Source organism: Corythoichthys intestinalis, chromosome 18 (assembly GCF_030265065.1).
Source record: "Corythoichthys intestinalis isolate RoL2023-P3 chromosome 18, ASM3026506v1, whole genome shotgun sequence".
Taxonomy (NCBI): domain Eukaryota; kingdom Metazoa; phylum Chordata; class Actinopteri; order Syngnathiformes; family Syngnathidae; genus Corythoichthys; species Corythoichthys intestinalis.
The window spans coordinates 6,251,057-6,263,931 of NC_080412.1; the positions used below are offsets into that span (position 1 = coordinate 6,251,057).

Sequence of the window (12,875 nt, forward strand, 5' to 3'; positions counted from 1 at the left end):
TTCAAAAATAGAGGCCCAATGTTTCTGTTTGGAAGGCTCAGTCAGTGTAGGTTGGGCGTGTTCCCTCCCTAGTTTCTGTTTCCGAGTGGTGTATAATTGTCAAATGACATATTGGTGTGGTTTGCTAAGGTTATACTGTATGTGGTCGTGTGAAAGGCAACTAAGTATAAGTCTGAGAAGCAAAATGACCACCAGGTTTTCAAAATGCAGCATTGCACAGAGTAGACACAGCATTTTGTAAAGTATTCTGGGGTTGCTAAATAACTATGCCATTGTAGAATGAAACACAAATTGTATTTAAGTCATAATTCTTACATTTATTTAATTGAATTAGACTCTGAGCGTCTAAATAGTTGCAGTATATGTACACAGCATAGAATTGAAATACAAAGAGTGTTTTGATAGTAAAGTATGTACACCCCTATATTTAAAAAAAAAAGAAAGAAAAATAATTCAAAAACAAATGCTGCCTCCCGGTGTTGTTTTTGTCACCGATGACAATAACAAAAATATTTTGTCAACGAACAATTTTTTCGTGACGATGACGAGTTCAAAACATGTCTTCGGAGACTAAAACATGGATGCCAGTTTTTGTCTGAAGAGACGAGAACGAGATGAAGGTTCGCCATAGTTTCCGTCATGAGTTTACATTTTGTGACATTTTCTTATCGTAGCTAGCACGTATCACAGCAGTGTTTGGTCGTGTCACTCATGTGACATGCTGTGCTGACCCCCCCCCCACCCCCCCCACACACACACAAACACACGCTTACTCGTGAAAAATACGCCTCAGGTGCTGCTTGGTATATTTTGTTTTCTTATCTTAGCTAAAAGGTCTGTGCTGAGTGATCATTACACACTAAATGTAGTGTTAGCATAGCAGACTTTTTTTACATACAGTTCGTGGCGTCCAGGTGGGTATAATTAATTGAAAATAATGTGCTCTTTTCCTGCTGAGTGTTTATTATCAAGTGATAGATTTCTAGATACTTGTATATGTTACAATATGTGCTCGTCTGTTCATTAGAAATAGTTAGAACTTGGACACCTTTTTTATTTATTTATTTTGGAGTGGAGTGAAACGTATTAATATTAAGTAAGCGTTGACTAAAACCAGACAAAATTAGTGTGTTTTCATCACCAAAAACTAGACGAAGACAAACACATTATGAATAACTAAAATATGACGAAGACTAATAAGTAACATCGTCTCGATAATAAGACGATAAGACTAAGATGAAATGTAAAAGGGCTGCCAAAACCAAAACTGTTGTAAAGCAATAAAACAAACAAAAAGAATGAAATGAACAAGAATCCAACAAAGTATTTCATTATGGGTCAAAATTATTTTTCGAACAGATCATGTGACTAGTACCTTAAAAATGGTCCTTTGCTTAGCCAAAACTACACATGAGGAGGCAAGATAGATATTCAGAATGTTTTTAAATCTAAGCATTCAAAAGCTTCAATAACAACTGAGCTCCGAAATGACGATGTCAGATGTCCGTGTGGTTTGCTGACTTTATTCAGCTGCTCGGGACATCAGCACTTACAGAATTAAACTATAATAAAAAATGAAATTCAATCAGTTTCATCTTCAATAACAGCAATTCAAATTTGCGTTCATAACTAGCTGCTGAGCAATAACAATCCACACAAACGATTAGCATGTATCTTCCCTACTATTTGACCGTTGAAAAGGCACAATAAAGATTACAAAAGGTGTTATTTACAGGCGTTGCCTCTGTGGATGCTTCACAAGCAACAAATGTGCGCGCAGGCTTGCAGCTATATTCCTCCCCTTCTCTCTCTCACTCAGCTGCGCTCTTCCTTGTGTGTGCGTGCGCGTGCGCTCTTCTTTGCGTGCGCAAATACAGTGCGTCCTTCCTCGTATGTCTATGTGCTGTTACACCATAATAAAAGCATGCATCACAAAACAAAAGTCAACTTTATTAAATTAAAAAAAAAAAACACTGGAGACAAAATGGCAGACTAGACGCTTGCGTAACCCAGGGACTACCTGTATATGTACTATATGTGTACATACATTTACATATGTATATACAGTACAGTATATACACAGTATATACAGTATATACACCCACATACTGTACAGGTATATGTATATATACGTATATGTTGCAAGTTAATTTTTTTTGCTGACACTGCGTTTTGGGGTCATCAACATGTTTTGTGTCCCCCCCGCACACACACACACAAGTCAAACTCTACCTATGTTCATGGGAAGTGTTGCATGCATTACCTGGAATCTTATGGAGAAAATGCGAGCACTTTCGTGTTACGAGCTTGGTTGTGGAACGGATTGTGCTCGTGTCATCAGGGTCCACTGCACGTATGTGTATGTCTGTGTGTGCGCGGGTTTGTGTATAGCTTTTTGAAAATTTCCCAGGTTCTAAAAATAGATGAAGACTTTTTTTCTTACCAAGGGACACCTCACGTGCAAAGGCCATGGAGACCAGTAACAGTGGGAGGCCAACAGAAACATATTTGATGACCCTGTCCAGAGGAAGTTCCAGGTCCAGATGGCTGATCCGGTTTAGCACCACATTGTCCGGCAAAAGGGCATCAGATAGCATGGCCTTTGCCGCTTCCTTGGCAATTGACATTTTGAACGCCTGTTTGTTTCAAACATGTTGTTAATGTTCATTAACATTCTTTTTTAAGATTTTTTTTTTTTCTTTTCACAATGCATAACCATTAAGGAAAAACAAACACCTACCATGTGTCTTCCAGCTTACTCCAGTAGTGCTCATAGAAAAATTAGTTGAAAAGTGAGCGCTTTGGACAGTGCCGCCTTTAAGTATTCGAGGCGTGTTTCAGTAAATGAGAGGTTGGATTTTGCCTGAACCAGACCCAGCACGGTCTGCCTAATTACAGGGAACATATTTGGGAGCATGGAACCACCCAGATGGCACTGACTCCAGCAGACCTCTCTTACATTACACCAGGCTATGCAATTATGTGTGTGCAAGCACGCGTTTATCTGGCCCGTCTACACTGCGAAACATGGTGGCTGTGTCTAACTTCAAACAAGTTAATGAAGGCCAGTGGTTTATTCAGGTTCTGTCATTTCTGAGACTTAATACTAGGAAGACCGAAATCTCTTCCAATCATTTGTATCTGAACTTTGCAGTACATCTTTCGTACTGTATTTAAACTAACACTTTGCAAAAATCTTTTTGACTAAATAGATACATGAATGACAAGAAAGTGTGCGTTGCCTAAAATTCAAGTCACAGTGGTACCTCTACATACGGATTTAATTCGTTACAGGACCTGGTTTGTAAGTCGAAATGGTCATTCGTTGAGCGAGCTTCTCCCGAAATAATACATTATAATTCGATGATTTTGCAGCAGGGCCGAAACCCAAAAGTGGTATTTGCCATGTGGCAAATTTGATTTTGCCAGTGGCAATTTTTTTTGCCATGTGGCAAATTTGATTTTGCCAGCGGCAATTTTTTTTGCCATGTAGCAAATTAGATTTTGCCATGAGGCATTTTTTTTGCATGCATGCATGCATGCATAGCCGTCAATGGCATAACCTGACTTGGGGGTCAGTTGAATGTCAATGCGCTGTAATGGTAAGTGGATGCCCAAAAATCACAGCCCCACTTTTTTTTGCCCTTTAAAATTAATGGAAAATTTGGACGTGCATAACCGTTACTGGCAAAGCCTGAGCTGGGTGCCAGTTGAATGTCAATGCGCTGTGATGTAAACTGTATGGTCAAAAACACAGCCACATGTTTTTCTGCAATTTAAAATGAATGGAAAATTTGGAAGTGCATAGCTGTCAATGGCATGGACATGCATGGCCTGCAAAACTGCCATATACCCCCAAAAAATGCCACAAACCAAAATCCATTTTGCAACATACCAAAAAAATGCCACATGGCAAAATCCATTTTGCCACATGGCAAAAAAAAAAAAAAAAAATACCACATGGCAAAAAAAAAAAGCCACATGGCAAAATCCATTTTGCCACAAGGCATAAAAAATGCCACCTGGCAAAATCAATTTTGTCGCATGGCAAATATCACTTTTGGCTCTTGCTGTCTCTCTAAATTTGTTCCACAGCCCAAAAACCTACACACAATCCTTTATAAATACTGTTGGTACAATTACAAATAGCAATTACACATAGCAAAAGAAATGAATTATAAATATAAATCGGAATAAAAACTGCTTGATTTAGGTGAAAATTTTACCAACTTTTAGATGTATGGGTGTAATAAGAACAAATACTGATATTTATTTAAAGTAAGTGGAATAATCTTACACATTATCTGATAACTAGTCTTTAACACTCAAAACAAGATGGAGAAAATTATTTAACTCACGCATTTTTCTCCCACCACGAGGATTTGAAAATAGCCCAATTGGCTGGGAACCCGCCCAATCTGGCAACACTAACCATGTTATTTGTGGCAATTTACCATCTGCGTTTTTTCATGTTACAGTCGAGTCCCACAGGTACTTGGCATTTTATTGTCCAGTTTCCAAATATGCTAGTACACCGCGATTTCACATGTAAGTAAGTGTGAAATTTGCATTCACTGTTGATGTTAAGGGGTGGCACGGTTGCAGAGTGGTTAGTGCGTCCACCTCACAGATTGAAGGCTCTGGTCTCCCTATGTGGAGTTTGATTGTTCTCTCCGTGCCTCCGTGTACTTCGACTTCCTCCAACATCCCAAAACCATGCATGGTTAGGCTGATTGAACATTCCAAATTTTCCGTAGGTGTGATTGTGTGCGTGAATAGTTGTTTGTCTGGCAACTAGTTAAGGGTGTTCCCTGTCTTATGCCCATTGTTAGCTGGGATAGGTTCCAGCACCCCCGCAACCCTCATGAGGATAAGCGGCTAAGAAAATGAATGAATGTTGATGTTAAGGGCACTCATTTCACTAATTGGCTGCCTGCAAATGCAAAGCAACTCTTCTTATAGAGCACTTTTCACAGACGTCTGTCACAAAGAACATACTAATTGTGTTGACACAAGCATTCAGACAGCAACGGGCAATTACTGGGCAGGCTTTCTTGTGTTTTTTTTTTTGCCCGCCTGTCTTATCAGACCATAGGACATGGTTCCAGTAATCGATGTGCTTTGTTGACATGTCTTCAGCAAAGTGTTTGCGGGCTTTCTTGTGTACCGTCTTCAGAAGAGGTTTCCTCCTGGGGTGACAGGTATGCACACCAATTTGATGTAGAGTGCGGCGTATGGTCTGAGCAGTAACAGGCTGACCCCGCACCTCTTCAATCTCTGCAGCAATGCTGACAGCACTCCAGTAATGAGTCACATGACATTTTGGAAGGGAAAATGACAATCAGTACTCAATTTGGATGTACGTAGTTTCTAAAGGGTGTACTCATTTTTGTTGCCAGGGGTTTAGATATTAATGGCAATATTTTGAGTTATTTTGAGGGGAAAATAAATTCACTCTATTATAGATGGTGGAAAACAGAAAAGACTGAAAAAGCAGTTTCTGCTGTCGCACTTCTCTTTAAAAGTGCAAAAGAAACTGCTGTATTTTAAGCTAAAACAACTGTTGTGTTCGATAGAACAATATGTCTATATGCTGCCATAGCAGATTCATGGCGACTTTGGTTTTTGGACCAATGAATGGGCCGCGTGCCACAGCAGAGAAACCTTTTTTTTGTTGTTGTTGTTCATATTAAACAACGACCCAAAAATGTGTGTTAGCCCACCGGGACGTGCCCGGTACGCCCGATGTCCAGATCATCTCTGGCTGTAAGCTACTACCTCACCTTGTTTTACTATAGAGATTGCACTTATAATGGCCGTCAAGGATCAGTGTTTGTATAACTGTCTTCTTAGAGAATGTGCGATCATCAGTTGGTGAAAACTATACCAATACCCCAAACTAAATTGTCAGTCAACAATGATCCAATATTGCACAGACCCTAAACATTTTGATATTTTGAAAAGGTCATGGAAGCCCCATAACTGAGGGGGAAAAAAGCTTTGGTAAAACTGTATGCAAATGTATCACAATACAGCTAATTCTTCAATACTTTTACATATTTTAATTATTAAAATTGATCTTTTGAAACACAGTCAATTTTGACATGAAGTGTACAAAGAAAATATAAATATTCCCCATTGTCTATCACTTGTTCTGGAAGATCGAGTTTAAAAAAAAAAAAAAAAAAAAAAATGCAACAGCAAAAATAATATTGTCAAAATACTTCACAGTCACTACAGAGAACGGTAAATATAACATTGGCTGTTTTTAGACTTCTTCACAATAGAAATTTGTGAGTCCCAACTGTGGTTTAGTAAAAAAACAAAAATAATAATAATAATAACAGAAAGAAAACTGTTTCCTTTAATTTGTTTCACATCAAATTAACTTAATGGTTGACTTTTCTTCCACTGTTTGTGCAGTCTTTCATCTTCATCAAAACTGTTTTCTTCCTTTAAGAAGTGAGTTCAATAAGTGATGATGTCTCTGAGCCAGTTGGATATCCCAAATTCTTTGTTTGTGAGATTCCAACTGATGTTGAGATGATTAAGAGTTTGCCATTCGCCAACAACAGTCATGTCATAAAATATCACATAAAATAGCCAAGATCTTTATCTTGAGCTACTCTATGTACTCAAGCAAAAATACAAATGACTGGAAGAAAGGGGAAAACAAACTGCAGTGGTACCTCTACTTATGAACGTCTCTACATACAGAATTTTCAGGTTAAGACACGCCTCAACGGGAAAATATTGCCTCTTCATAAGAAAGAGATGTTGGGATACAAAGGTACTCGCAGCTCCCAGAGATTACTGAGCGTAACATACTTATAGCTGCTCTGCCATTGGCTCTGCTCTGCCTAGCCAATTCCTGGCATCCAATTGGCGAAGAGGGACCTCTAATGGACAGTGAAGTAAATAAGTATTTGAACACCCTGCTATTTTGCAAGTTCTCCCACTTAGAAATCATGGAGGAGTCTGAAATTTTCATCGTAGGTGCACGTCCAAATTGAAAGAGATAATCTGGGGGTGGGCGTGGGGTTGGTGGTGCGTCCCCTCTCGCCATCCCTGAAGGCCAGTTGATGGGTGCGCGGGTGGCCCAGGGGACCACCCTGGATCCCGGGGGGGGGGGGGGGGGGGGGGGGGATCCTCTGCTGGGCTGCGGGAGGAGGGATGGGCTGCGCTGAAGCCCCACCCACCCCCCCTCCTCACCAGGCTGGCTGGGGGGGGGGGGGGCCGTGGCCCTGTGTTGGCACTCGCGAGGCGTCTCCGCTCGTCTGCTCGTCTCCGTGGCTGTCGCACGCTTGGTGGGGCTCGGGTGTGGTTGGATGTGTTGGATGTGGGGGTCCCGGTGCCGGGAGTGGCGGTGGGGGGGGGCATAGAGTCCATCACCAACGAGCTTACACTCATAAGGGATTCACACGACTACTGGGTTCTAGATAACAGAGCTGATTTGTGTGCACTCTTCCTCTTTTAATCATTTAGCTTATAGACTCTCCCATCCCCGCCCCCATCTTTCCCTGGTCACCAGGCCCCCCATATGGTGTCAACCGGAAATACATCTAGCTGACGATAGCACCAACATGTTAGTAGTTAGTGTAGACGTTCATTGTATTTCTTGTTGTTGTTTCTGTTTCTTTTCTTTCTTCTCTTGTGTTTCTTTTCTTCTGTTCCCCCATAACCCCTTCCTGTTCGCTGTTTTGTCATAATAAACGAGGTATGTGAATGATCACAATGGGAATATGTCATACTCTCAATGTGAAACATTAACTGTTCAGACCAACCAGGCACTCAGACTTCCATTCTCCGTGTCAAACAGCTGAACAGGACAGGTTAAAAAAAAAAAGAAAAAAAAGAAAAGAAAAGAAAAGGGAAGGAGTGGAGCCCAATGAAAGATATTATCTCGTGGGGTCTCGTTGATCCTAAGAAAGGTGAAGAATCAGCCCAGAACTACATGGCAGGAGTTGGTCAAGCACCTGAAAAGAGCTGGGACAACCGTTTCCAAGGTTATTCTAGGTGATACACTAATACGTCATGGTTTGAAATCATGCATGGCACGGAATGTTCCCCTGCTTAAACCAGCACATGTCAAGGCCTGTCTTAATTTTGCCATTCGACCATTTGGATGATGCGGAGGAGTCATGGGAGCAAGTTTTGTGATCAGATGCGAGAAAAATATAACGTTTTGGTCGTAATTCCACTAACTTTGTTTGGAAGAGGAAGATTGATGAGTACTCTCTCAAGAACACCATCCCTATTGTATAGTATGGGGGTGGTAGCATCATGTTTTGGGGGTGTTCTTATGTGCATGGGACAAGACGAGTGCACTGTATTAAAGAGAGGATGACTGGGGCCCTGTATTGTGAGATTTTGGGGAACAACCTCCTTCCCTCAGTAAGAGCATTGAAGATGGGTCTTGGCTGGGTCTTCCAACATGACAATGACCCAAAGCACACAGCCAGGAAAACCAAGGAGTTGCTCCATAAGAAGCATAGGTTCTAGCATGGCCTTGCCAGTCTCCAGACCTAAACCCAATAGGCAACCTTTGGAGGGAGCTCAAACTCAGCGACAGCCCAGAAACCTGACTGATCTAGAGAAGATGGAGTAGTGGGTCAAGATCCCTCCTGCAGTGTGTGAAAACCTGGTGAAAAACTACAGGAAAAATTTGACCTCTGTAATTGCAAACAAAGTCTACAGTACTAAATATGAACATTTCTTTTCTCAGGTGTTCAAATATTTATATGCAGCTGTATCCCACAAATTGTTAAAAAATCATACATTGTGATTTCTGGATTTTTCCTAGATTTTCTCTCTGACAGTGGACATGCATCTATGATGAAAATTTCAGACCCCTCCATGATTTCTGAGTGAGAGAACTTGCAAAATAGCTGGGTGTTCAAATACTTATTTTCTTCACTTTATGTGTACATCCCAATGTCCTCTTCATGCGCCCTTCATTTTCCGACAGCTTTATATGAGTGTATTAAATTTTATTCTAGACGCTATTCTTGTTTTTTTTTTTTACATTATGCACAACTCCAATTTTATTTTTATTGCGCAATAATCTAATTGTAACATGTATTTGTTACATGTTTTGCTGTAATTTTATGCATTATAAAAGATTTATGTCGGAGCTTTGGGGGGCTTGAAACAAATTAAGGCATTTACATGGAAAACGAGTCTCTACTTACAGAAATTTCAAGTTAGAAACTACTTTCAGAACCAATGAATTTCGTAGGTAGGGGTACCACTGTATGTAAATCTTCAACCATCAAGACACTTGTCTACTACATTAGATTGACTTATGTCGAACAGAAAGTAAGACAAATTTAAAGAACATGCTCAAAATGCTTTTGGCAACTCAAACAATGTTTTGATGGATAAGAAAAAAGCTCAGTATTTGTTCGACCTGAGAACCTTATTTAACAGGTATGAACAACTATTGTACAGATATTCAGATAACGTCACCTCAGTCTTTACTTATACTTTCATTTGAAAAGTTAATCACTTTTGGCACGGTTTTTGACCAGCAAAATTATTGACATTTAAAGGTGCTATGAAATGGTAACCATGTCAAAATAAATAAATAAAATGACTGCATTAACTAATTTTTGCCCCACTGGCAACAATTGCAAATATGTGTAGAAAACTAATGTGGCACTGAAATCTCGCTGCCATTTTACCCTTTCATAGTTATTACGTCCAAAACAATGCTTAGCCACACCAGAGCCCTGAAACTAACAAATAACTCGCAAACTGCACGGAATTTGTTGAAATCAACTGCACCAACTAATTAAACCCCTGTTAACTCGAAGAATGTCAAACATTTTGAACATTTTTTAATGTAAAAAAAACTTGTGTACTTCATCCACATCTCATGCCTAGCTTATACCATGTAATGCTCTGCTAGCTCGTACATGTTGAAAGAATGGCAGAATGGTCACTCGACAACAAGAAAGCAGACTGCAAACATCTGCAGCTCATTCTGGTGGGACGTCATCTTCTGTGTAGGCAGGGCGAAGGCAGCTGAGAAATACTGTGTACTAATTAGTCTTTAATTGGTAAGTGAGTACACAGTATTTGTGTATTCAGGCATCACGGTTCGGTACATGCAGTCCGATGCCGAATACGTTTGAGTTATAGTTTAAAAAATCCATGTCAGAATTGTCCTCCTTTACTCCAGGCGAGAATAGAGGTAATGTGACTAAACCAACAACCGATATTATGGGAAAAAGACAAACCAAAACAGACCAAGACGTTATCACTGATCACCAATAGAAAAATTATGGCAAATGTACAGAGTGGGAACTATCAAATTTATTATTACTAACACTTTTTGAAGTGTATATATTTTATATTTTTAAATCAGGAAGTGTTTCTTTCACTATAGCCATAGGCTGAAGTCATTAATTAAAACACTTGAGTATATATTTCTGCAGTATTTCAAGAGATAATTTTTCAGTTTTGGAAATATTTGCACATTTTATTTTGTTTAAGCAAATTTAAAAACATATCTTATGTGGGAGTGTATGTTCACTGGAAATGGTTTACATTTACCTGAGTGTAATGCGGTACTTCTCAAATAGTAAGGTAGAGCAATGCCGGATGTGGCTCATGTGACCTCAGCGAACATTGTTTTTGCCATACTAGAATAAAGTGTAATTGCATATCTACTCAGTGGGTGGCAGTGGCGCTCTCATTTTCAGAGTGTGCACAGTACAGTATTTTTGAACCGAACAAGAGCACACGGCAAAGCGGACTGGAGATATGAAAAGTGTTGTTAATCTTACTTTAATAAAGTAATTAATTACAGTAACAAATTTCTTTTCCCAAAAGCAATTGCGTTAGTAACTCAGTTACCTGAATGTAAGAGTAATTAGCTACTTGGCAAAGTAACTGGTGTTACTTTTCATGTTGTTTTTTTTTTCACCCCCCCCCCCCAAAAAACAAACAAACAAACAAACAAACAAAAACAACACAGGTCACGCTGTGTGGAGTTCAAAGGGTTTTGGGGACAATTGACCCTAGACCAATTCTTTACCCTAAACTTAACTAGACACAAGGGTATTGCGGATATTGTGATAACTAGATAGTTACCTTTGCTATGTTTGGAAGTTATTTAATGTTGTGAATCAACCGTTAAAGTTGTTAAAATTGCTACCGTTATGGTATTAGTTCCCTTCTCTATACTTTCGACATGTTAAAGTTTTAAAACTGTTTTATTATTTTAAGGTAGATAGATTAATGTCAAGATTTTGCAGATTTAGGAGTATTTTAGACAAAAAGTTACTTAAGTTCGCTTGGAAGATTCTCTACAACAGAGCCTTCCTGAGAAATGTACTGCTTCAAGATGGCGGCTGTTTACTAACGGCGCCAAGTCTGTCATTTCGCATTTAGTTCTAGCATTGTGCGGGCGTAGTTTGTAGGCTATCGGCCAAAGTCAGTTAGAGCCACCGAGCATCGCGTTTGCAACAGCTTCACAACTCCCTTTCTTTCCCCCACTCCTCTCTCCGGGAGTCCGTGTCTCTCAGACTTTTCTCGGGTCATTCAACCAACATCGTAACGCAAGCCTTTCCATCCTTAGTAACGGTAACGGTGTTACAAAGATGACAGAAGTAATTAACCAGATTACTTACCACTGAAAAAAATAACGCCGTTAGTAATGCCGTTATAGTCTAACGCCGTTATTAACAACACTGGATATGAAGAGCTAAGACGAGGAAATATGATAAAGCATATGTAGCATTTGGCTTTTGACTTTTAATAGTGTGGGAGACGAGGAAAGACCAGTCTGTTTATTGTGTCTAAAAATGTTTGCAGCGGACAGCAGGAAACAAAATCAATTTAGACGTCACTTTAAGACATTAGACCCATACGCTGAGTTTAAGGGGGTGCTGGGGAGGCACAGCCCCCCCCCCCGGCGGCCGAAAATGACATTGCATGTAATTGACATTTTCTAATACAGTATATGAATTTAAAATTGACTTTGCCTGATAAAATGTCTATAAAAGCTGTAACGCAATAAAATAAATAAATAAATAAATACATTTTAAAAATGAATGAAAAGAATGAAAACATTTTTTATAATAGGTCAAAATTAATTTTCGAATATATCATGTGACTGGAACCTTAGAGAGGGTCATTTGCTTTGCTTAGCCAAAATCACCTCAAGATAGAAGAAACAAGATGGATACATGTAATTTTTTTCAAACCTAAGTTTCAAAAGCGACAACAACTACTGAGCGAGAACCAAGGATTGAAGATTTGGACAAAGAAACGCCGGCGAGCACCACCACAATGGTGAACAGAGTTTCAGTTATACCCACTAAAGAAACTGTTTGTACAACAGAGCCACAACTGGGTGTACCATATTCAATGGACGACGTCCTTGGCCAAAAGCAAAGCTGTGCTAAGTAGCCTGATTTAGCATTCCCCTCAAAAATGATGGGAAACAATAAACACTTATTTTCAATGTATGATTACAAATATTCCTGGCTGGAATATTTAGTCAAAAAGGATGCAGTCTGCTGTTTTGCCTGCCGCCATTTTCAAACTCACCACTCACAATAAGGATTCGTTTCGCAAGGGTGTGAGTGACTGGAAAAACTTGGCATTAAATTGGATATCTCTGTGGAAGGCAAAAATCGGCATCTACTTCTCCACAGAAAAATGCATGCACACACACACATGGCTGCGATGCCTGTATTTACGAGTATGGGCTAAGCTACTAACTGAGCATACCCCCCCCAACCACAAAAGTCAAACTCCGCCTACCCCAATCGCATTGACAAGCCGCTTGATATTTTTTCATTCTTACCAAGGTGCTCAGTGCACCATAGCAAAGGAGCTGATACCGCCTGAAGCAAAAATAAGTG

General features: G+C 39.7%; 1 protein-coding gene across 1 annotated transcript in view; it reads right to left on the reverse strand.

Annotated features, from left to right (window-relative positions):
- LOC130906243 (uncharacterized) overlaps nucleotides 1-12,875 on the reverse strand; it is a 203,486-nt gene that overhangs the window by 22,366 nt on the left and 168,245 nt on the right. Inside the window, exons 12-14 of the mRNA XM_057820348.1 lie at nucleotides 12,385-12,404; nucleotides 4,059-4,066; nucleotides 2,444-2,636 (exon numbers count right to left, since the gene is read on the reverse strand). Coding sequence (XP_057676331.1) covers nucleotides 2,444-2,636; nucleotides 4,059-4,066; nucleotides 12,385-12,404 — 221 coding nt within the window. The remainder of the gene's footprint in view (nucleotides 1-2,443; nucleotides 2,637-4,058; nucleotides 4,067-12,384; nucleotides 12,405-12,875) is intronic.